Raw genomic sequence first — 25323 nt, forward strand, 5'->3', positions numbered from 1 at the left:
TCAGCTAAATTTTATCTTTATCTACAGTACTTTTAATAAAAAGTTTTCAGTTTCAACAAAATAAGCGGATCCCAAACACACCACTAGTATTAAAAAAAAAAAAAAAAAACACACACACATATAACTTTTACCACAATTATTTTACATGGCAGATTGTAGTTAAGGAGAAGGTAGTTAGTATCAAATGATACCATGTTAGTGATATCAAAATCTAATAAGTATAAGACATGTTAGCAAAAAATAAATAACTCACTAACAAATGAAAGTTATGTGTTAGTCGGTAGTTATTTTTACACACATGTCTCACATTTATTGAATTTTGATACGGTATTATTTGATACAAAATACTTTTTTGTAGTTTGGTTGCCTATCACTTTCGCAGAGACATACAATTTTTTCTGCACTACTTACACTCTGCTATATTAAGAAGTTCTGAAAAATGTTGTGGTTTATACTTTTCGTTTATTTTAATTAATATTCAGACATAGATATAATTTGTTTTGAAAAAATCCGCCAACCTCGTGGAGATGGCCGAGTTGGTCTAAGGCGCCAGATTAAGGTTCTGGTCCGAAAGGGCGTGGGTTCAAATCCCACTCTCCACACTTTCCTTTTTTACTATTTTCCTTCCAAAATTTAAATCATTAAAAAATTATTTAACTTTAGGGTTTATTGGCGCGCGTTTTCCATTTTATTTTCCCGCTACTTTTTCTTAGTAGCCAAACACAGAAGCAGAAAGCTCAACCTAAAGCAAAAATTTTCTCGGCAAAAATTGACCTCCCAAAACAAAGTCTTTCTACTATTCAATTCGAACTCAATGAACTCTCGGGAGCTCGCTCTGGTCTCTACGGCCACCGTGTTCGGCGCTTTAGCCTCTGCTTTTGCTCTCCGTTTCTTCCTAAACCCTAAAAAGAAGCACTTTCCCCAAACTCACAACGGTGTCGTTTCTGCCAATTGCTCTCCTCCCAACCCATTTGATCCCTCCAAACGCAAAGAGTCAGTTTTTATTTTTTATTTTATTTTTTTAGTAATTACTTATTCATTGTTTTGGGTATTGGCTAATTTTTGTTTCTTTGTGTGGGTTTGAATTTGCTGGGTTCAGATATTTGTCATGGGATGATTATTTTATGGCAATTGCATTTTTATCAGCTGAAAGATCCAAAGACCCTAACAGGCAGGTCATACATTTAAATCTCTTATTAGTTAGCTCTGTGCTTATTTTGTAATTAAAAAGAGTATAGTAAATTAATTATCTTTATTCAATTTTGTGAAACAAATAAAGTATTGGAGGAGAAATTTGAGTAAATTACACTAACCTCGCTTGAGGGTTCGGGGAAATATCAAAAACCCACTTAAGGTATTGATTTATATAACAAATACCTCGATTGAGCATTTAGTTGCCATTATGAATTGAGTTAAAATATATGCATTGTTTAAATTAATTTTTATTAAAATAACATACTAATCAGGCTGGTTATATGATAAGAAAGACCAGAAAAAATAAAATAATAGTAAAATCAGGGGGCTAAGTTCCATTTTCTAATTTACTCCTAAAATTTTATTATGTTTTGAATTGAAATGCATGATTTTGCATCTGATGCGGGTGTTTTGGTAGTTTACTTGGTCTAATATGAGATTATTTATTTGGTGATCCAGGTTGGTGCATGCTTAGTGAGTCAAAATGGTATAATTCTTGGTAAGTTGTTCAAGATGGCATTTGAAGTATTTTAGTGTAAGATCTTATCTAAAATGGTGTGCCTTGTTTACATTTGCTATGAATGAGAGCCTTCTAAAAGGTCCCAAAAGAAAAAGAGTAAAAAAAAAAGTGGGATCATTTAAAAAACACGAAGCAATGATTGTGGTGAATGATATAAACCTTTGGTAAACCATCACACTATCCATTTTGTCATATGGGTTCTGCTATTTGTGAGTTTGAAAATTACAGTGAAAGTCATGTACAGCATGTTGAATGAGGGTTGTGTTCTATGTTCTTTGTTCAGGGATTGGCTATAATGGATTTCCTAGAGGCTGTTCTGATGACAAGCTTCCTTGGGCAAAGGTTAGCATTTTATAATGAATAAATTCCTCTTATTGTCAAGTAGTAGCTAGTAGTAATATCTGCCGTCTTATGTTCCAGAAATCCAAAAGCGGGGATCCTTTAGAGACAAAGTATCCGTAAGTATTATGATCTCATAAGACCACGGGATTGTATCAGCAAATGCTTTGTACTAAGTTGAAATCTTTACCAAGTTATTCTATATCTTAGCTTGGATTTTTTTTCAGCCCCTTAAATTGTCTATTGCAGTTATGTTTGTCATGCTGAAGTCAATGCTATCCTAAACACAAATCACGCTTCTGCCGCTGGGCAGGTTTGCTTCAGGCATTTCATATTTTAGTTTCACTCATTGTCCCCTCTATTAATTTCTTTGAATTCTTCTTTTTTTCGTCATCTCTCTCATTCTCATGTAAATATCTTTAAAAATGTAAGTAATTGGCAATGATACTTGCTTTTTTTTTTCCCCCTTCCCCCCCAATGATCCTATTACTTTAGTGAAAGTGGCCTCTTATTTTTTGTCTTTGCAGAGGCTTTATGTGACCATGTTCCCTTGCAATGAATGTGCCAAAATAATCATTCAGGTGTGGTTTTTCTGTCCTTTTTCTATGTATACAAAGTTATAATAAGTATAACTATTTGAGGTTTTAAATTCCCTCATTCAATAATGCTAATATTTCCCTCAAGAATTTGATCCATGGTTAAGGGGCTTGCTGGGAGAATGCTGTGTTCATTCCTTTTCTTGTCAGGGAACTTAAGTTTAGGTCTAATTAAACACCCCTTATTGCTAAAGCATGAACTTTTCCATTCTCTCACCTAGTTTATGCACAGGTTGTACCTTATCTGCAAGACATGATACAAACTATGGGATTAAGTCCTCATAAATAAATCACAAGAGCCTTTGATGTGCACCATTTACTCAAACAATAGCAATTGCACTCACAACCTGAACTCCGAACTGGTGAAACCACAACAAATTTAGATAAAATCTATAATCGACAGTGTCAGGTTAGCAACTCACAAGTCTCACATAAACAACAACTGTTGAACATTTCAACATACTTACCTGATAAGAAGAGTGATATTTAAAGTTACTAGTAATGGGACAAAGTCAAAATGCCTTTCATATTGGCTATTGCAGTGTAATATTTTGAATCCGGAAACTGCCTTTGCAGTTTGTAGAGTCCCATTGGAGTTTTTGATAGGATCCTTAAAGACTGTATCCAAAAATAGTAACAACCTATTACTGGCATGTAGGTCATAGCCTTCTAGGTGATACTTACTTCATAATTATCAGGATCTATCCCAACATATCGACTTTGTGCATTTGTTTCCATCTCATCTGCTCATTTCGTAGTTAGTTGCTTAATAAATCTAATTCATCTTCTTTCTTGCAGGCAGGTGTGTCTGAAGTTATATATTTTGTAGAGAAGAGGTTAAGTGATTCCGACATTGCATATATTGCATCTCAGAAACTACTATCAATGGCTGGTGTAAAAGTAAGCCTTCCTCTTTTCTTGTATAGATCTTTCTAAACTCTGAATTTGAATACTTGAAAAGACAAGGACTGCGCTTGTTTTGGCTTAAGAATACCCTCATTGATTCAATTTTGTTGATTTTTGCAAAAGTTGGCTCCTACCTTAATCTGTAGTTAACTCTCAAGTCTTTTATGGTAAAAACTAAAAGTGCTGTGTGCTGGATATGCATATGTGCAATGTCCATGTAGTATACATGTTAAATATCTTGGAGACAGTTAAACTTTTCCAACTAACATTTTAATACGAGACTTCTTTGTAAATTGCAGGTAAGGAAACATCAGCCACATATGAATCAAATTTTAATCAAGTTTGAGGAGCCCTAGATTTCACATTTACTTGTATTGCATGTTCTTATTAAACTGAACATTTAAGTTTGTTGCTCACTGAAGCAATATTGTATCATATTAGCTCCTCGTTTTCAACTGTTCTGATTATTATTATTATTGTGGCTTTCTTGCATATCCTGCGTGTTCAATAAGTACTGTCTTGAAAGTTGAAACATGATGACTACGTAGGAGTTATAGTAGCAAATAGGGAAGACATCAAAATACTTTTGAATATCTCCTAAACAAACGATTTTCAAAATAGCCAAAAACCTTTTGTGCGTCTATATATATATATATATATATATATATATATTCTAAACAAGCAGGAAGGGTTATCATAGGCATGGGACTATTGGGCGGCCTGCAGTCACAGAATGAAGCCAGTTTTCTTTTTATCTTTGGTAAAGTTGATGGAACTATCATAGCCTAATGCAGATATAAATAGTGCTGCTCTTTTTGTTTTTCCTTTTTGCTGAATAATAGACAGTGCTGCACTCGATTTATCATCAACTACTCTCGTTGTCTTTACACTCTTCGCCACCCCCCCCCCCCCTTTTTCAAAAAAGAGAGGAAAAACAGAATCCACTGCAGTAGTGCAAAAGGGAAACCCATTTATCATGTTAAAGTCTCTATCCTTTTTCTTAATTCAAAGGATCTGATGCTTGATTTGAAGATGTATAACATCTAAACTTGTACAGATGAATTCCCAAAAGGAGAGGAAGTAACCCCAAACAACCCCCTCTCCAAAGGAAGACAAAAAAAAAAAATCACAAATCATGTTACAAAAACGGAGTCAATTAATATCTTTAACTTGGTAAAGAAATTAGCATGGTGGGTGGGGAACTGTTGGGGGTATCAAGAATTGAGAGCTTCAAGTTGCCTCCTAAGATCTTCTAAGTCATCATTAGACGTAAGTGGAGCTTCAGAAGTCGGCAGTTCTTGAGCCTTGTCTGCACTTGGGAGCTCTCGGACAAGACCTTCTGGGAGAGTATCTGAAGTGAAAGGCCACGTAAGAGAAAATAATTGACATAAACAAACAAGCATGCTTTAGTTGGCTGCTAGCATGACTTATCAAAAAAGTTGGCTGCTAGCATGACATAAATATCTAAATCCTGATACAATTTCTAGGCATATAGTATTTTAAACTCCCACCTGGGGCGGCTCTCTTTTCCATGTCTGTAAATGAAAGAATAGCTAAATAGAATGAAATAAACTATGATGAGCAGAGAAGCGAAATAAAATGGTAGAAGCATAGCAAGATATATACTACATAAGGGATTGGAATCCCACGTAAGGGACAACGTCTCTTAAAGCAAATGACCAACGTGTGAAGAGTGTTTAGCAATTTAGTGAAATGCAAATACACAATCTGTGAAGCAAAGCAATGCCATTTTGGTGCCTGCTTTCCTGACATAGATGCAGAACACAGCCCCTCAAACAATCAGTGAATGTAATCAGAATAGAAGGGGTCATCTATGTGGGAGCTTGATTCACATTGAACAAGAACTTTGTGAAGAACTAATGTAATCCATATTAAATAGAAACTTAAGCAAATTTGAACCACAAGGCTATCTAAATAAGTTAAAGAGTAAAATGATAAATTACCAGAACTAGCTGCATCCATGCCATCCAGCCCACTATCATCAACGACACTGAAAGATCAACAGAGAAGATTTCAATAAACTTTGACTACTAAGGCTCAATAAGACATGGTAATCAATATATGCTTCACAAAGGGAATCAGCAATTTGGCATTATTAATGCGTGACATCTGATAATAATTACCAATATGCTTTGATGGCAAGTATAATCAGTATCAAGAGTTCAAACGACAGTTACATTTAAGGCATCAACCTTTTCCTTTAAAATCCCTGTAACCCAGTAACCCTCTTTTTTCCCCCCTCATCTAAGCATTATTAATCTTTTTTCACCCACAATTAAGACCAAATAGAAACCAATTTCAAGAGAAGCACCTTATGCTCCATTCATTGTCAGCATGAAGTGGGCATTCTGGAACCAACAAAGCTTCAGCTTCCACCTTTGCTTTAAGTGCAACATCCCTAGCTGGCTTTGCAACAATGTAGTCTTTCTGCACAGAACATATCATTTCCTCAGAAGGGAAGCTAATAACCTGACATTGGTATATTTCACGAGATGAACTTTGGTGAACCAAGGCTAGAAATTAATCTTATCACCTGTCGTTCTAGACAAGCTACATTTGAACACTGAGGGTTTGGCTTCATTTCCATGGTTGGGAAATAGTCTTTAAGAGAATTATATCCCTGGAGGAAAGCAAAACCAAGGCAGGAGATCAGTATATCACTGTTGATTTCCAACAAAAGTAGGCAGTGACCTTAACCTAGAGCAGCTTGCCTCAGCTATGCAAGTTAACATCACATGCCTATGAGCATGTGTGTGTGTGTGTGTAAGAGAGGAGCAAATGTAAAGACTTACCAAGTATGGGGAAACCTGTCCAAAATTTAGCAAGAATTTAAGGGTGTTCTGGACAAGAAGCCCAGCAACAACTCCCTACAAAACCAAATAAAACATGCTGAGCTAAGGAAATATAGCAGTAAAAATAGTTACGTACGCAAAGCACGCTACAGTGCAGAGTATATTTACAACCCAGTCGACCACTAAAAAATTACAAAATATCTCTACTTGAAGAAGTACAGGGGAAATAAATACCCAAGAAGAGCAGTTGAAAGAATGTGAGTAAGAATTTTATTCTCTTTTGATAGGTAAATAGTGGGAAAGAAAAGCTTTACCATGGTGGTAGGTAAAGATGCAGCACAAACACCTTCACGCTTCAGTGTCCGTTCATCTATTCCAGATGCCACAACCTAAAGCACAAAAAGGGAAAGCACAAATCCCTTCACACTTCCATTATAAAAGTGTCCATTCATAGAAGAAACTAATTTTATTTATATTGAAAGGTAAGACAAAGGAAGATGTTTATAAAGAATAAAGAACATAATCCTTTAATGTCAAAGTCACCTACTATATAAAACCATCCTTAGAAATATACAAATACACATTCAAATGGGAATACTTTACATAACAACATCATACATAGCAAATTGAGAACCATGCACTCTCATCCAAATTTACATAAATGAAAGAACATACCAAAGGAGGTGCACATGCAAAACAGGCTGTTTCACCAGGTATCAACAACTGAATATGACCTGAAACAGCATCCTCAGATACACCTGCACAAATGTACGTTTTAAATTTCCTTATAAAGTACATCAATGTGCATCTAAACATACAAAACTTGCAATCTTGCAATAGCGCATAGATCTTGGTTTTAAAATGCACCCCCACTCAATATGGCTGATGATGTAAACACACAGTTTTTACATCTAATAGATGTGGGTAAGCTTGTCTACGTGTATAATACATGGTAGACACCTTTTTTTTGGCTAAGCAGATACTATACACATGCATGTGTAAGTATCCAGATATGGAATTTGTTCAGAACTAAACAATGAATGGAACAGGCAAGCAAATTGTCAACCATATAAAATTTACACTGGGTGAAAATGCCAGCTAGAGAGAATTGAAATGTAAGCATAACATAGACCAACATCAAAAAATTTCACATTAAACGTATGCATGTACTGATAAATATATAGTTCAAGGGTTCTGTCACCGCTAAGGAAAAATTAAATAAAGGAACTCTCATGCTTACCCGACTCCATCCATGTCTGATTCATTTCATTGCAAGCCTGTATAACCATTTATAAAGTTAGATATGAAATTGACAGAGAGAAACAATGAATTTCAAACATTTAACAGGAAACTAGTGTTAAAGTCTGATTACCTGATTAACAGCCATCCTTGCTTCATAATTATCCACACAGCTTAAGACCAAATCCACTCCACTACCTTCTTTATTTGGGCGAAATGACTTGTTTTTCAAACTTGACACAAACGTTTCAAAACCTTGTACTGTGGTGATGTTCATTGTATAGCTCTAAACACAGGATGACTGATCAGCATAAGGGAAACACTAATAAACACATTAATGAGATTTAGCCATGTCAAACTACAAAAGTAACCATAAATATATAAATGCAATTGCATCTCTTCACTTCTCCAAAATTTGATCTAGTCTTTCCACGTAAGTTCTATTACTTCTTTGTCTTATGTAACAATATAGAAGTTATAAATGAAGGGAAAATACTGAACATGAGCAATTAAAGACCACATAACAAGGTGATGGTTAGAAAAGTGGCATTTTTATGTCGAATCATATTTCTTGGTTTTGCAGGCTCCTAAACAAGGAGCTGTTTTAAATGTAAGAGATGACAAGAACTGCTATTTACTCGATTTAACACAGACACAGACATGGCCTACTCATAAAGTCATACTAATTTTGGGATATAGACTTGGAATTAAGAATTAAGAGCTGCTTATAGTTTGACTGTTCAGTCCCCAGTCATCAAGCATGTGTTACCTACATGCTAATTCGTTATTTTTATTTTTCTGTTCTTTAATGCTGTTGTTGCATTTGTTTTGGTTTTGTCCTAGGTTGATAATAGATGTGTTCCAAGCCATGAGTTCATGATAAAGTCAATGAGCTCTAACTCAAATGACACATCCCCACTTTGTAACAACAAGGTGGAGGGTAAGGTCATAGATTTACGATCCACCAGGTGCATATGTAATTTACATATGCACCCATGAGTTCATAATAAAACCTTAATTATGGGGTTCTATAAATTAGACAGGTTAAGGATGGCCTATTTGTAAGTAGATAGTCAAGTCCATAGGTTAATTCAAGGATCACATGCTAGCAAAAAAAAAAAAGGACCAATTCCTCAAAAAATGCAGATAAAGAATTCTAGATAACAACTCCACACATGTAATTAAGTCATAAGGTAAGTAGGTAACTAAATCTTGTAAAGTGTTTACCTCAAGGATGACATCAGGATTTATGTCTGAGAGGGTCTGTACAGCAGCATCTGTCTTTGTCATATTAACCTGAAAAGACAAATTGCATTACATCCATTATTAGCAGGATTAAATGCTCATTTAGTAGGAACTTTCTTATGCTAGAGAGTTATAATTATTCTTGGTTTGTATAACAAATAGGAAGACTGAAGCAGCATCTTCACAACAGTCAATAAAGAGAGAAAGGTGTGTGCTATTATCTAAAATCATTGCCACTTAACTTTTGAACTATAAAAATCCAAAAAGAAGAAACTCTACGATAAAATTTTAAAAAAATGGAATCAATAATGAGAATTATGCAGACAAATACCTGTTCTGGACGAAAGAATAACCTATTCATGTTTGCTAACTCCACTTTGTCATAATCATATAACAAAAGGCGACCTATGCCACACCTTGTTAGCATCTCAGCTGCAACACTCCCTACACCACCTATTCCCTGTGACCTCAAGAGAATGACAAATGAAAGAAAATCAGAGCAACCCAACTAAATGTCTTGATTATTGTAAGGTATGTACATATTACATATTTTAAACAAGTATATAAATTGGAGAACTCCTGAAAGAGGCCCAGGAACAACTTGACTGAACCAGACATAGTTTTGTTGTTGCCACTTTAAAGCTTTCTGCCAATTAGAGTAAATAACAAGAAAAAAAATCACCCAGTGGGCCGCACTGCTATTACTGGAAGAGGGTAAATGAAACCAGTAATTTAGATTGAATTCATATACATGCATGCTCGAAAATAACCTCCATATTAAATTTTACACCCAAATTACAATACCAAACAGTTAGGTTGGGCTCCTAACATTCTAATGGAATATTAGTATGCTTTATCCATAAAAAAATCTGAATGAAATAAGATATTTTAAGTCACACATAAATCCATGGCCGACCCAACCAAATCTGTCGAGGATCCATAGCTGACCCTAAATTTTGGGACTAAGGCTTTGTTAATGTTGTTGATGTCACACATAAATCTAAGCAAGTGGCATCCCAAATACAGAGAAGCAAGCCACTATCTATCATTCAAAACATGCCAAAGACTAGTTCTATTAAGTATCTCATACTTTTGCTGCAAAAGTATGAGTGTCTTGCAATAACAATTTCAGGATTCAGTTTTAAATACTAACAGAAAAATTACATGCAGGATTTGCAACTTTCCTTTCTTTTTGTGTAAGTCAGTGAAGTAGATCAAGAAAATCCAACAGTATTAAGTTGATACAACATAAGTAATGGCGGGTTTTTGGGTGTCCAAAATCCCAATTTCTCAATTAGTTTTTTAGATAACCAAATAATGCCTAAAATTATTCCCTAGGAAATACACACAAATCAATTCACATGTGCAAACATATGCATATTATAAAAAGGTGTGTTCTAGTCAATAGACACTCATTCTATAGCAACAAAAGAAACAATGAAAGGAGACTATGTACATACAACAATGGCAACCGAGAACTCTCGTATTCTTTCATAGTTCTCCACAATACCCATCCTCTGAAGAGCCATTAGCCTACTATAAGGATTGCTATCTACAACCTCTGCACTCATATCCTGCAGCCATGGCAATTACTTTGTGAGTCAGTAATGTAATCAGGCATAACACAATAACAAAACAAAAAAAATAGTACAATACAGAAGACAGATACCTTGACTTTTAAACGCCGAGCAGGTCCTGACTTTTCCAGACTTGTAAGTTGTTCTACTCGTAGCCGTAACTACAAAATGTAACTTGTGAGTTATATTCTTTGAAAAGGGCTTGTACACATTATTATGTGTCTTTCCCTTTTCCTTTTCTAATAAAATTTTTACTTACCAAAAAAAAGTCATAGCTACAAAACACACTTAAAGAAATCACGACTATGCAATTGTAGCAACAAAATAAATTGATAAATCACAACCAAGGTTTTAAATGTCACAAAAGTGTCAAGAAAAAGGGTTCTCCTTCATAACAAAATACTGTTCATAGAACAACATGCTCAAACTTTGAGGCAAACTCAGTCCTGGACAAGTTTTGAAGTTCGAAAATAAATTATATCAAGTTTCAAAATTTCAAATTTTCCATCTTTCTGAAACTCAATAAAGCCTTAAAAAAATCATCAATTTTTCCCTAATTAACACAAGCTAATGTACTTAAAAAAAAAAAAAAAAAAGATTTTACTTTCTTGTTAGAGATAGTGACTCATATTCTGAATTGGAAGTACGAGCAGAGCAGAGCCTCTCATAGTGAAGATTTTTTTTCTGCTCACTCCTATGATTGTAGGTACACTGCCGAACCACGTAAAAATATCTGTATTGATTCTCACCCTTTGCTCTTCAAGATCCGAAATTTACAACATTTCCTTTTGCATAATTTTATCAGCAACCAAAAAAGAATCTACATTGATAGTTTAGGCCTCATTTTTCACAGCCCAAATCATATAGTATAATTGGATTTCTTTTAAAAACTAAAATAATGTTTCAGTTCACACACTAATACTAATAGTACCATTACTAGCGATCATCGCTTACATTTCTTACATCAACAGAGCTAGGTCCAAAATTCGAATTCAAACCAATTCTATCTTATTCAAGTTAGTCCAAACTGAATATACAAAATCCAGAATTCAAGCTAGGTAACGCAAAATTTAACAATGATCAAGGCTCATATACATACATACATGCATACATAGGAATAGCTATGAATTTGGAAAAATACCTTATCGATTGAAGCACGATGAGAAGGATCAGGAAGCGATTGCTTGAGCGATTCGAGATCATGCAGCATCTCTTTCAGTTCTACCTCCATTGCTTCTCTCTCTCTCTCTCTCTCTGTGGAGCTTTTCGATCTGTAATTCTGTATCGGTGTGTGAATCTGAGAACTCTGATATATAAATCACCGTGTCTGAGAACTCTGATATATAAATTGGTTTTCCTTCTTCGCACTTTTGCGGTATTGAATTTGAGAGTTATTTTATTTTATTCTTCTTGTCTGAATATTCTAATTTTTTGGGCTGTTTTTATTTTAAGGCCCAATGTATTGGTAGCTTGGCTGGGATTACAGATAATTGAGTAGAATTTTGAGCCTACCAGTAATTGGGCTCAAAATAAATTATGGACCCAGTAGTAAAGAAGTGGACCGAATAAGACCGAAGTAGACTGAATAAGACTGAATGGACCTAATAGGACCTAATAAGACTAAATTGGACCGAATAAAACTGAAGTGGATTGAATAGGACAGAAGTGGACCGAATAAGAACAAAGTGGACATAATGGGCTAGAACCGAAGCGGACCGAATAGAACCAACGTGGACCGAATAGAACTAAGGCGGAGAGAATGGACCGCATAAAACCGAAGTGGACCGAATATGACCAAAGTGGAGAAAATAGACCGAGGTGGACCAAATAAAAAATAATAAGACCGAAGTGGACTATCATTTTTTTTTTTAAAATTTAAATTTATAAATATTAGTATTTAGACACCTAAAGTATTATTTTTATATGTATTTCCTAAGAAATATAAAAAGTATTATCAAAGGGATTGAATTTTATGCTACTCTACTTTATTTTACATATATGTTATGTGCATGACTCTAGGACAAAGTGCCGTGCACAGACTTATTGGCTCAAAAATAAAAATAAAAATATATTATTATTTGAACAGGAGGACCTATCTTAATGTCCAACTCATGAGTATATAAATTCATATATTATCTCTTTCCTTTTTCTATACGGGACTCAAAAGGTTTTTATCACTTTAATACAACATTCAAGTGGATTGTGAACATGTTAGGAGTTAATTCTCATTCACTCCTTAATATTTTTCTAACATGGTATAAGTATAAGTGAAAATAAATATTGAAAACAATTGTTATTGGGGAAGAGTGGAGATGAATAACAAGTGATATGACTCTTGGAGGGATAGATTTAGATGCCTTAATTGGCAAGATAATAATTATAGTATAAAAATACCTTGTAGTACTTGTGGGTGGCTCATCACTAAGCTTATTATAAAAGGAGAGAAAGGATTGAAAGTTTGAAAAATCCCTTTGAAAAAGAGTCTAAGACAAGGATGGGCAGTCAACCTGGGCAAGGAAAAAAAGCACAGTACAGGTGTACAACTTGTGCTAATGACTAATTTTTCATGATATACCAATGACCCTACTTACTTACATTCATGATGATCGAACTAACTTTGCCTACTTTTCCCCTCAAAAAAAACTTTGCCTACTTAAAATCATTGCCTTCAAATAAAAGGCACATAGATATGATCCGATTGCAATTGTTATTATATACACGTGAATATATATATACACACACATTCACAGTACAAGTATTTTTTTTTTTTTTTGACAGAATTCACAGCACAAGTAACAACAAGATATTATTAGAATGTTGACTAATTATAAGTTTATTGTATTATTATTAGGTTATTCTCTTAAGATTCAACCATGTGGCTTCTTTTTTCATGAGATGGAAATGTATTTTAAGTTAAATATAGCTACTTGGTTGAATTTTAAAAGGAGAACTTAATGAACAGCACCTAAGTACTGTACCTAAGTTTTGACCTATTATTATTACGTTTTCTATTTTTTTTTTAGAAGATTAATTATAGTGAAACTCTTTGAATCTTTATAGATTTTTTATTTTTATAATGAAAAGTAATGATTTGGTTATGTTAAATAACCGATTATTCTAAAAGTTTAAATTATAAGAATATGACAAATTTAATTATTTAACTACATACTTCTAACATGTTAATGGAAGAAATGACTAGAAGTTAAACCTTCCACCTTGGAATTGGATGCATAAAAAAGCATTGTAATCTTAATTTTGCTTTGAGATTAAGATTTAATATACTAAATATATGAGAAATTATTTGTAATAGACAAAGAATCTAGAATTAAAATTAAAAAAATATCAATTTTTTTATGAATAATAATAATAATAATAATAATAATCCAATTGTGCTGATGAATGGATATGCTTCTTAATTTTGCATTTGGTAACTTTCAAATCTTATCCCAATTTTTTTCCCAATAATCCAATTGGGCTGATGAATGGATATGCTTCTTAATTTTGCGTTTGTTAACTTTCAAATCTTATCCCAAAATTTTTTCCAATTGGGCTGATGGATGGATATGCTTCTTAATTTTGCGTTTGGTAACTTTCAAATCTTATCCCAAAAAATTTTCTCTTTCTACATCACTAATCTATTTTTCTAAAATTAGGGTAGAGCCCAGTAGCCCACAAGTAAAGAAAAATTCAGATCCCACAATCATTTTCAATCACAACTTGCACAAAGGTCCCAGCTTTGCAATATTCACACAGAGAACAAAGAGATTGATACGCCACCCACCATTCCAAGAAGAATATAACAGGCTCACATAATTTTGTCAACCCTACATGTCCATGTCAATGTCTGTATATATATAATACTCCTTAATTCAGTACATTCTATTATTTTTTTAAATCATATCTTAATTTTGATAATTTTGATAACTTAAGGGTGATATTTTCTAGAACTCATAGATATTATAGGTCCGTTTGGATACAACTTATTTTTGCTGAAACTGAAAACTGAAAACATTATAGCAAAATAATTTTTAAATGTGTGAATAGTATCGTGGGACCCATTTTTAATATTTGTTTTATAAATAAAGTGACTGTGGGTCACATGAATAGCGCAGAAACAGTGCGTGAACAGTATTAAACAGTACGGGAACAGTGAATTTTGTCCCCTCTGAAACGCGTGCAGCAAAAAAAAAAAAGGGAGAAAAACGCAAACGCAAAACTCAAAGGTGGATCCAAACCCACACTATATTTGTTACCAATGATTAGGAATATTAGAACAAATCACAACGATTTTTTTATTTTTTTATTTAAATAGGATATGATTTATAGATACGATAAGATTTGATCTCATTAAATGAAGACTTTTATTGGTTAAGATAATTAGAAGTTACATTATAAAGATATTTCAGTTGATTTTCACTTGACAAAAATGTCAAAAAATTGGTAATGATTTGATTGCTTTTAGAGTACGTGCTTCAATATGGTTCAAGAGATTCCTAGTGCTCCATTCTATTTCTATATCTTGTAAAACATTCAAGGATAGAATTTGATGATTTTTCTTGCTTGGATCCTGTCCCGGAAACTTGTATGAGGTCAAAAACAACTTTGTCTGAAATTCCAATCTTGGAAATGAAAATTCTTAACTTTATCCAAGCGATCGCTATATTATCCTCACTATTCTTCTTTGTTTACTAGACGTTTTGTCAAAATATTTTTCCATTTTTTTAAAAATATTTTTCATTTTTGTAGAAGTTTTATTTAGTCAATATATAGAAACTAAGTATAGGGATTCCAATGGGAAAATGACGCTCTCCATTTCACTTAGGAAGTCCATTTTATAATTAAATTTGTATTTTTTTTTTTAATATAACACTATATAATTTCAATTTTAAATGATGTGTTGTGGATACCCCTTACACGAGAAAAAAATATTGTTATTTGCAATGAAACTTTTTCGATGACTACAAAAAGCCGTCAAAAAAACTAGCTTTTCCGACGGCAAGTTTCTTTCGTTAATAATTGCTCGTCAAATATTAAAACATTTGTGACGGCAAAATGAATCTGTCGAAAATGCCTATTATTTTTGTCAAAAATATGGATTGTTATTTGAGATGACGAAAGGAAAAGTATAAGGACACACATTGCCACAACTTGCACATGTGTTAAGTGGTGATTAGATACTGATAGTGAATAAATGTGTAAATAATATAATCTAATTAGTAGTGATAGTTAGTTAGTTACACACTTTGTATACGAGATACACAGCTGAAATGATGTTTTGAAACACGATTTTAATTAGAGAGTGTCCTACAGTGTATAACTCAGTGTATGCAACAATAATTAGTATAATCTAATTACAAGTTAACACATGTGCAAGTTATGATAGTGTGTGGTTTACAGGTGTGCCCTAGAAGCAATGACGGGGCCATTCATGGACATTAGGGGGAATATGCCCCAATAAAAAAAAATACTAATATATCTATATTATCTGTAAGAGGATTCCTCTCTTTAGAATGGACTTTTATGTGGTTCAAAAATACCCCTAAATTTTATGTTTAACAAGCAAAAATCTTGAGAACAACTCGGTAAAAAATTATGAGAAATGATATGTCTACAACATTTTTACAACAAATCCTAAGTGGCAGGTTGTTACTGATTGTTATTGTTAGGGCAAAAAAGTAATCTTAGTGTTAGTTTCAAATTTGAACCAATAATAACTAATCACCTGTGATTTGTTGTAAAAATGTTGTAGACATAGCATCTCTAAAAAATTATCTCCAACTCCACTTAAAATGCCTATAATTTAGGACACCCTCCTACGAATCCATGTTTTCAAAACAAACTTATCCCAAATTTAAAAATAAAAAATAAAATTTATGACACTAGACCCAAAAAAATAAAAATAAAGGCCTCATCGCACACGCAAAGCGCGTGTGATGAGACTAGTATGTAAATATTAACTTTAGCAATTTGATTAAATAAAATTACACTTGGCCACCCCGTAACAATATCACTAATCTTTTAAAAAGGCCATAGAAAAAATTATAGATTTAAAATCTAAAACAAAATTAACTAGCCAAAAAAAAAAAAATAGACTAACAACAAAAATTACAAATAGCAATGCTAAAAAAAATAAACTTAATAAACCAATTTTACCAAAACAAATAACCCGGCTCAATAGCAATCTCTTTTTTATTTTTTTAGTCCTTACCCATTAGCAACACACGCAAGACACAAAAAAAAGTCAAAAAGGAGGAAGAAAAAAACCTAAGCAGCAAACCTAGAGAAGAGAAGAGAGGAAAAGAGAAATTTACACAACTAAATCAGGGATAGATTGGCCGATTGGGAGAGGTAGAGCCGCACGTAGCCAGCAACAAATAAGGTAGAGCCGCCCAGGCCTAGTGTATCTCTCTCACACTCTCTCTCTCTCTCTCTCATAATAACAAGGGGCCAAAGAACATGGTCCTAAAAGTTAAAAACATAACAAATCTCAACAATTCAAAAATCCCAAGTAGGTCATAAAATATTAAATTGACTTCAAAAGAAAAAAAAATCATTCTTGAAAGTCCAAAATAATAATAAATAGTCCAAAGTTTGGCCCAAACCTTTAGCTCCGGCTCCATCCCTGCCTAGAAGAATTGAAAAAGAGAGAAACCCTTGTCTATTCCCGTGAACCATTTCATGTTGATTTAACCTATACAAGCAGCTCATTATTTCTAGACTGATAGCGTGGTGGAAAATTATGGTAGAAACGACCTTAACGTGCACACGAAGATAGGACCTAGTCCTTCCAATCAAATTCTGTCTTGTTTAAAGTGTCCCACATAGCTGGGCCATCCACACATTGTTCCTGCATGCTTCAGCATGAGAAGCAAGTGCACCATATTATTACTTTTAAATGAAAAGCAATCAGTGATTTCCTTCATGCATATATGGGGTCTCAACTCTCTCATTAGGAGAGCTATCATTGTTACACAAAAAGTGGCCCATGACTAGTTTCCACAGAGACCTTGTCAACATTTGTAGCTTTCCTGGTTTGATTATCTCCATCAACAACCGCGGACAGGTGCTTGAACCAGTTCAGATAAACCTTAAACTAAACAGATAGCATTACTTGAAAGTTATTGTGATAAAATCTTATGTGGTGAGCACGCTAGCTATCTTTCTTCTTCTTATTTGTTTTTTTTTTTTTTTTTTTTTTTTTTGCTGCTTCTTTCGAGTTTTCACATTCAAGCTTAGGAGAGCTATCATTGTTACACAAAAAGTGGCCCATGAGCCATGACTAGTTTCCACAGAGCCCTTGTCAACATTTCTAGCTTTCCTGGTTTGATTATCTCTATCAACAACCGCGGAAAGGTGCTTGAACCAGTTCAGAAAAACCTTAAACTAAGCAGATAGCATTACCTGAAATTATTGTGATAAATCTTATGTGGTGAACACGCTAGCTACCTTTCTTCTTCTTATTTTTTTTTTTTTTTTTTGCTGCTTCTTTCGAGTTTTCACATTCAAGCTTGCATGTGGAAGTCATGATTATTAGTACTGTAATCATGCCCCTGAGGAGTAATCACATGTACGCATCCGATAGCTACCATACGCTGTTGTTTTGGATGTCGGCATACCCACTTCTCGCTCTTGTGCGTGTGCGGCGCAAGCTTGCGTATTACCACAAAAAAAAGAAAAACAAAAAAACAAAAAAGATTCTCTCTCATTTCATCTATTAACGATTTTTTTTTAATGTAACAATGTAATAAAGGTCACGTCATTTAAAATTGTAATTGAAATGGTGGCTTATAAATCTTTAAATTTGATAGAGGGGCCATGTTGAAGAATGCATGGCCCCCCAAATTTTGAACTTATTTTCAATATCATATATATGTGTGTATAAAAATATGAATTTGGCCTTCTCAAATTTGAATATTGAAAATTTGCTAGCATTGTCGCTATTTAAATTTGTAATATTTAATCTAATTAAAACATGAAATGAATCAATTTATGTAAATGATTTTTTTTTTTTTGTCATTTCGAAATGTTGGGGTTTTATTTGAGTCTTACATTAGTTAAGAATGTACTTTTACTCATAGTTATAAAAATCGTACCAAACCATCAATTAAATCGTGAAAACTGTGAACCAAAGTATTATTCGGAATGGTTTGGTATAAAATACTGAAGATGCAATAACTCATTATCAAACTAGGTAAACCGACGGATTGCACGGGTTAATCCTTTTCACCCGCGAATAAAACCAAAAAAATATCAATTGGTCTACATAGAACACAAGCGGCCAATATCACAACAATAACACCGGATTGATTTTAATCATCAGCTGTATTTGAAGGTTTAAATAATTCCGTTATGCTTTAGGGTTTAATGATTAAGCTAAAAATTTATTTAAAATTTTTATAAGATATGCTGTTTCAAGACTTTTGGACTATATAACTTGCTTATTGGATGATTTATGTGAATGATGTGTTTATTTTTTGTTATAATCTCTAACTTTAAGTCATATGATGTAATTTTTATTATTATAATTTATTAATTTACCTAAATGAAATATTTTTATTTTATTTTAGTTTATTTTTATAATTATAAAATATATTATTTAATTAATTAATAAACATACAATTCAACCAATGAACTACTGGTTGAACTAACGAACTAGTGAACTAATTTTTCAGCCGGGTCAATTTCCGGTATGGTTTTTATAACTAAGTTTTTATTATTGTTGACTTCTTTTGGTATCTTAATTTTGAAATAGGATTTTTTTTTTATTTTTTTTTTTTGGGATGTTGAAATAGGATCTAATTAATTTGAAACTTGAGTTTTATCCCTATTACGCGTATATCTTGTCCCACATCTTGTTTCTTTCTGTACTTATTTCAGTATTGTTTGTTGCGGTCCTATTAATGATTTCTTCTTTTTCTAGACCTTTGTTAATGGGGTTAGGAAAATGATATGGGGGTAATTTAATTACCATCATCAGTAAAGTTAAAAACACATAAGCATCTATGTAGTGTAGGGTTTATCAATCACTACAAATAAAAGTCATTTTCATGCATGCTTCCCTAAGTACCAAGTTTTTACTAAGTACCAAGGTCAATTTCCGGTATGGTTTTTATAACTAAGTTTTTACTATTGTTGACTTCTTTTGGTATTTAATTTTGAAATAGGATTTTTTTTTTTTTTTTGGGATGTTGAAATAGGATCTAATTAATTTGAAACTTGAGTTTTATCCATATTACACGTATATCTTGTCCCATGTCTTGTTTCTTTCTGTACTTATTTCAGTATTGTTTGTTGCCGTCCTATTGATTTCTTCTTTTTCTAGACCTTTGTTATTGGGGTTAGGAAAATGATGTGGGGGTAATTTAATTACCATCATCAGTAAAGTTAAAAACACATAAGCATCTATGTAGTGTAGGGTTTATCAATCACTACAAATAAAAGTCATTTTCATGCATGCTTCCCTAAGTACCAAGTTCAATAAGTTTGTGACCCCTTTTGCATTATTGATTTGCTTAGTCTGACTAAGAAATTGAACAGGAAAAAAGTGACAATCATTCATATTTTTCTATTGAGGTGCAACTGTACAAGTTAGTTAGGGACCAACCAATCCCTAATTGATTCTTATGTCTTAAAAAAAAATATGCTTCTCATGATTCAACCTTCTCTTATGATACATCAGGGCCATTCCAATTTCCGTGCTTACTGCCTCACCAAAACCAGAAATTTTATGATTTATTTCATTGCAGAAAATGGATTGTCAAATTGTCATAAATTCACAATGTTCCAAGGCAAGTGGGTTCCATACTTCTATATGACTATAATCACTGATATTAAATGAATGTGTGTAAGAGTATATATAACTTTTTTATTTGATAGTGAAGTTTATCACTGTCACTGATTTTAAGACTTTCAAAGCTGAGGTAAAAACATTTTATTTTGTGGATTACTTGTAGGAGAGTAGGTGAAATTTAAAAGGCATAAAGCTCGTCGGTCATGATTCATGAATCAAAGAATAGTATGGTGCCTCAAAGGATATAGTTGACTTGGAAATGCAATATATTAATAAGGTACAATATAATATCAGAAGGAAATTAATGCAATTCACCCACTAGGAACTTCTAGGACTCTCTAGCATATCAACCTTATTTTGTGGAGAATTTGTGTCGGTGCAACAAAACCATGCTCATATAATATTCATACTCTGTGGTATATGCTGGTCTTTGTAAAAAGAAATCTCTGTCAATCGAAAACAAGCAATTGTCTCTAGTAGACTTTGTGAGCATATTCTTGAAATCATACTAACAAACAATCTTTTTAATTGCCTCTTCAGATAAGTATTCCCGACATGGCTACATCGATCCTACCAATTCAAAATTGAACAAATTTTGTTAAATATTACTTATTAGCACCCAAGTTCTCTTATTTTGGAAGGACTCGTTAGCTAAAGTTCTAAACATGTGGTTTAGTTGAACCCAAATTGTAGAGATGAAATTAAGTTTTAGTCTTGCAAATTAATGAAATTATTACCTTGATATAGGATAAAAATATGAAGGAAAAGATCTTTTTTCCCATTTCAGCCCCCCCCCCCCCCAAAAAAAAACACACACACACACACACATTTTCCCCTTTTATTTTTGTTTTTGGGTTATTTCAATTCACTTAATGATGATTGTTTCAAATTAACGAGTCAAATTGAAGACATCAATATATTTCTTTTTTATGTAAACAATACCCAATTCTAAGACTTCTAAAAGACTTTATCGATCAAGCTAATTAGAACTTACCATCGAATTTAGAGTTAATTCTTACGTATAAGTGTATAACTAATGCCTAGCTATATGTCAAAAAAGAAGAAGTAATGAGTGATAATAATATTAATAAATTAATAACTAATGCCTAGCCGAAAGGCCCGAAATTAATGCCATGCTTTTTTCTTAGGTGGCTTCTTTTTCCTCCTTTATATGAGCAATCACTATAGCAACAACAACAAAAAAACCTAGTTTCTACGTGGTGTTTATTCAATTGCTAGAAGGTCTTTACAACAATCAAGTAGTGTGTGGGGCAATTGAGAAAGCAAAAAAAAAAACCTTGCGCGTTGCCACATAGCGAATCCACTTCTCCAGTTCTAACCACTGTGGCACTTCCCATGGGTATATACTGTATAATATTATCCAACCCTCGATGTTTTCGTTGAAATTAATTTGAAACACCAGGAGGTGTTTCAGGTGAACAACAATTCTTTATAGCATGAAAATTGCTTCACTTAAATGCTTTCAGGTGAACAACGATTCTTTATAGCATGAAAATTGCTTCACTTAAATGCTTTACGAACTACAAGTAACATAATTAAGAATCTTGCAGCTCAATTAACTATTTTTAGTGTTCTAACAGAGACATTCAGAATTCAAATTTCTCTGACCCAACTAAATCCCTCAAGCTTTCAATAGTCTATACCAAAAAAACAAGTGCTCCATTTCATGCTTTATCAATTACAATATATTATGTGTGTTTTAACTAATCAAAAATTAAAGAAATGTGTGAGAAACTGCGATGTATTTTTCATCAAATTAGACTATTTTGAGCCCCCTGATTAAGGCATTATTCTCCCTGTACCATATACATATTAATTAATAGACTAGTGGTCTTTAGTAGACTTCAATATCACTTTCGCTGCTAGAAAAATTAATTGAGAAATGCTTAGGTGTCTCACAGCCATCTGTCTCTTAAATTTTGGTGTGCTCCACGCAACTAATTGACACCGTACATGATTTTTTTTGTACACTATCATATATAATTGATGATAATTCAGTTAAAAATTTTAATATCCCTGAACATCACTCCCATTAGCAATAGCATACTCAAGAAGATTCTTGTGACTCACATGATTATCTTCTTTTTTAGAAGTATCAAAGTTCAAATCTTCATCCTCCATTGTTGTAATTATCGAGCTACAAAAAATAAAAAATAAAATAAAAATCCAAGCTTGTTACAAATGATTTGTTGGCTAATTATGATTAACATGTCAAATGAAACCTCGAACTGTTCTTTGACACATGTCTTTGGCACTCCTAATTTTTAAGTGTAAAAGGCCTAATAAATTAGGAATTAGATGAAGAGAGACCATTTCAAAATTAATATTTTATTTATTAAATATAACTGTGTGCAGAATGTTAGATTCATAATTTTAATCCGAACAATGAAATAAATCTGTTTTAAATATAGATAATCTTTCTTGACTCGTTAACTTTTCCTTGACAAACAGAGTTTAAATTTAAGAGAAATACTACTAGTGACTGAAAAAATGATGTCAGTAGTGGACTCAAAATATAACCCGTAAAAATTTGCCACTTAAGATTTGTTATGAAAGCATTACGGACGTAGTAATACTCAAAGTTTAATTACTCACTACTGTAAATGCTTCATGCCATTGATTACTTGTGGCTGTTTTCTGCACTATTATATATAATTGATGATAATTCAGTTAAATTTTTTAATATCCCTAAACATCACTCCTATTAGCAATAGCATACTCAAGAAGAGTCTTGTGACTCACATGATTATCTTCTTTTTTAGAAGTATCAAAGTTCAAATCTTCATCCTCCATTGTTGTAATTATCGAGTTACAAAAATAAAAATCCAAGCATGTTACAAATGATTTGTTGGCTAATTATGATTAACATGTCAAATGAAACCTCGAACTATTCTTTGACGCGCACTCCTAGTTTTTAAGTGTAAAAGGCCTAATAAATTAGGAATTAGATGAAGAGAGACCATTTCACGATTAAGATTTTATTTCTTGAATATGACTATGTGTAGAATGTTAGATTCATAATTTTAGTCCGAACAACGAAATAGATATGTTTTAAACATAGATAATCTTTCTTGACTCGTTAACTTTTTCCTGACAAACAGTGCTAAAATTTAAAAGAAATACTAGATTTATAACGCTTTTACAATATTTTCACAACAAATTTTAGATGACAAATTATTACTGGTGACTGAAAAAATGATGTTAGTAGCGGTCCCAGATTATAATCTATAAAAATTTGCCACCTAAGATTTGTTATGAAAGCGTTACGGACATAATAGGACTCAAAGTTTAATTACTCACTACTAAAAATGCTTCACGCCATTGATTACTTGTGGCTGTTTTCTGCACAATCTTAAATTCATTTTGGGCTGGTATTAATTAGATGAAAGAAACCATAAACAAAGGTAAAGCAAAAATGTTTAAAAGATGGCCGTGGTATAAGGCAGTTAATGCCGCAATCGTTTGCTACCAAACAAAAGGGGATTCATTTTGTTTTTTGTAATTATGAGTTATAACAATAATAAAAATAAAATAAAAATCCAAGCATGTTACAAATGATTTGTTGGCTAATTATGGTTAACATGTCAAATGAAACCTCGAACTATTCTTTGATACATGTCTTTGGCACTCCTAATTTCCAAGTGCAAAAGGCCTAATAAATTAGGAATTAGATGAAGAGAGAAGATTTCACGATTAAGATTTTATTTCTTAAATATGACTATGTGCAGAATGTTAGATTCATAATTTTAATCTGAACAACGAAATAGATCTATTTTAAACATAGATAATCTTTCTTGACTCATTAACTTTTCCTTGACAAAGAGTGCTAAAATTTAAGAGAAATACTAGATTTATAACGCTTTTACAATATTTTTACAACAAATTTTAGATGACAAATTATTACTAGTGACTGAAAAAATGATGTTAGTAATGGTCCTAACTAATAATTTGTAAAAAATCGTCACCTAAGATTTATTATGAAAGCGTTACCGACGTAGTAGTACTCAAAGTTTAATTACTCACTACTGTAAATGCTTCACGCCATTGATTACTTGTGGCTGTTTTCTGCACAATCTTAAATTCAATTTGGGCCGGTATTAATTAGATGAAAGAAACCATAAACAAAGGTAAAGCAAAAATGTTTAAAAGATGGCTGTGGTATAAGGCAGTTAATGCCACAATCGTTTCCTACCAAACAAAAGGGGATTCATTTTGTTTTTGGTGAAAAGGGAAAGAAACTAAAGATTTGTGTTCCACCAACTCCACATCTTCCAACCTTATCCAACCTCACATTTCTCTTCCATATCCAATTCAAAACATGTGTTTGCATTATTTTAAATATGTCCCCACCACATAAATATCTAGGTTAACTTGATTTACAAAAAGTTTTAAGCTAGCTCTGTCAACTTGCACACTATGCGTAAAGATCTAGTATGAAAGTAAGTTTTTTATAAGAGATGAGGAACTAGGAAGCCATGCCATATCCATCATTGTTACCTAAACTCCAAAGTCACAGTGCATTTAGAAAATTGTATTGTGGCCTTCCGTGCAATCAAGTGCATGTGGGAATCACGTGGGACGCGTGATTGTTGACTAGAAATAAAATTTTGGGTAAAATACAGTTCACACCTCGGCTCTGAGGTTTGGGTTAATATCAATTAAATTTAAGATTTTTTAAAATAGACCAATTTAGACTCTAGTCATGGTGAAAAAGAGGAGAAACGAGTAATGGTTTAAGGACTAAATTAGTCAATTTTGAGAAGTCTTGAACTTGGTTGGTGTTAGCCCAAATCTTAAGGGTATTAGCTATATTTTACCCTAAATTTTAACCATGTAAACTACCTCGACCCTGAAAGACATAAGTACTTGATTAGAAGAAGAATGTATCTTATATATTGAATATTATATCATTTATATGTACCATCTTTTTAACATTATGTATAATTCATGTGATTATGGGACTTGTATTTTATGAGAGTGATGATGCATATATTTGATTAATAAAATAAATACTAATTATACAATTATTCAAACAAACCATTGGTGGACTAAAACAGCACTAACAAGTAACATTAGATCGATG

General features: G+C 32.8%; 2 protein-coding genes and 1 non-coding gene across 4 annotated transcripts; 2 read left to right on the forward strand and 1 right to left on the reverse strand.

Annotated features, from left to right (window-relative positions):
* The first annotated feature begins 521 nt into the window (after positions 1 to 521).
* TRNAL-AAG lies at positions 522 to 602 on the forward strand. The gene has a single exon. It is a non-coding gene; the product is annotated as a tRNA-Leu (tRNA).
* Positions 603 to 676: 74 nt separating this feature from the next.
* Positions 677 to 4048, forward strand: LOC115965343 (deoxycytidylate deaminase). 2 transcript variants are annotated; one of them, XR_004086034.1, is made up of 9 exons: positions 677 to 993; positions 1100 to 1175; positions 1654 to 1693; positions 1998 to 2056; positions 2135 to 2172; positions 2303 to 2366; positions 2581 to 2634; positions 3452 to 3549; positions 3855 to 4048. XR_004086034.1 is itself a non-coding variant. In XM_031084538.1 (9 exons), exons 1-9 carry the CDS (start codon positions 815 to 817, stop codon positions 3909 to 3911), a joined length of 669 nt encoding a protein of 222 aa, XP_030940398.1. In that variant the 5' UTR covers positions 677 to 814; the 3' UTR covers positions 3912 to 4048. The 2 variants fall into 2 exon arrangements, 1 of the variants encoding a protein (XP_030940398.1); XM_031084538.1 differs by having other exon boundaries at positions 3448 to 3549.
* A 452-nt stretch (positions 4049 to 4500) lies between these two features.
* LOC115965834 (ubiquitin-like modifier-activating enzyme 5) lies at positions 4501 to 11815 on the reverse strand. Its single transcript, XM_031085130.1, has 14 exons — positions 11571 to 11815; positions 10522 to 10590; positions 10313 to 10426; positions 9184 to 9312; positions 8835 to 8903; positions 7741 to 7893; positions 7609 to 7645; positions 7044 to 7126; positions 6683 to 6757; positions 6369 to 6443; positions 6110 to 6196; positions 5888 to 6003; positions 5520 to 5566; positions 4501 to 4906 (listed from the first exon to the last, which is right to left on the reverse strand). Exons 1-14 carry the CDS (start codon positions 11658 to 11660, stop codon positions 4770 to 4772), a joined length of 1281 nt encoding a protein of 426 aa, XP_030940990.1. The 5' UTR covers positions 11661 to 11815; the 3' UTR covers positions 4501 to 4769.
* Positions 11816 to 25323: the final 13508 nt, after the last annotated feature.

Source organism: Quercus lobata, chromosome 10, assembly GCF_001633185.2.
Source record: "Quercus lobata isolate SW786 chromosome 10, ValleyOak3.0 Primary Assembly, whole genome shotgun sequence".
Taxonomy (NCBI): Eukaryota; Viridiplantae; Streptophyta; class Magnoliopsida; order Fagales; family Fagaceae; genus Quercus; species Quercus lobata.

Bases quoted from the DNA above. Each gene is read 5' to 3' on its own strand.
- LOC115965343 (XM_031084538.1), top strand. From the start codon at position 815: ATGAACTCTCGGGAGCTCGCTCTGGTCTCTACGGCCACCGTGTTCGGC. The intron at 1,176-1,653 runs GTCATACATTTA...TTGGTGATCCAG, and splicing joins CCAAAGACCCTAACAGGCAG to GTTGGTGCATGCTTAGTGAG. The intron at 3,550-3,854 runs GTAAGCCTTCCT...TGTAAATTGCAG, and splicing joins TATCAATGGCTGGTGTAAAA to GTAAGGAAACATCAGCCACA.
- LOC115965834 (XM_031085130.1), bottom strand. From the start codon at position 11,660: ATGGAGGTAGAACTGAAAGAGATGCTGCATGATCTCGAATCGCTCAAG. The intron at 8,904-9,183 runs GTATTTGTCTGC...TTGTCTTTTCAG, and splicing joins TATTCTTTCGTCCAGAACAG to GTTAATATGACAAAGACAGA. The intron at 6,444-6,682 runs GTAAAGCTTTTC...TTGGTTTTGTAG, and splicing joins CATCTTTACCTACCACCATG to GGAGTTGTTGCTGGGCTTCT.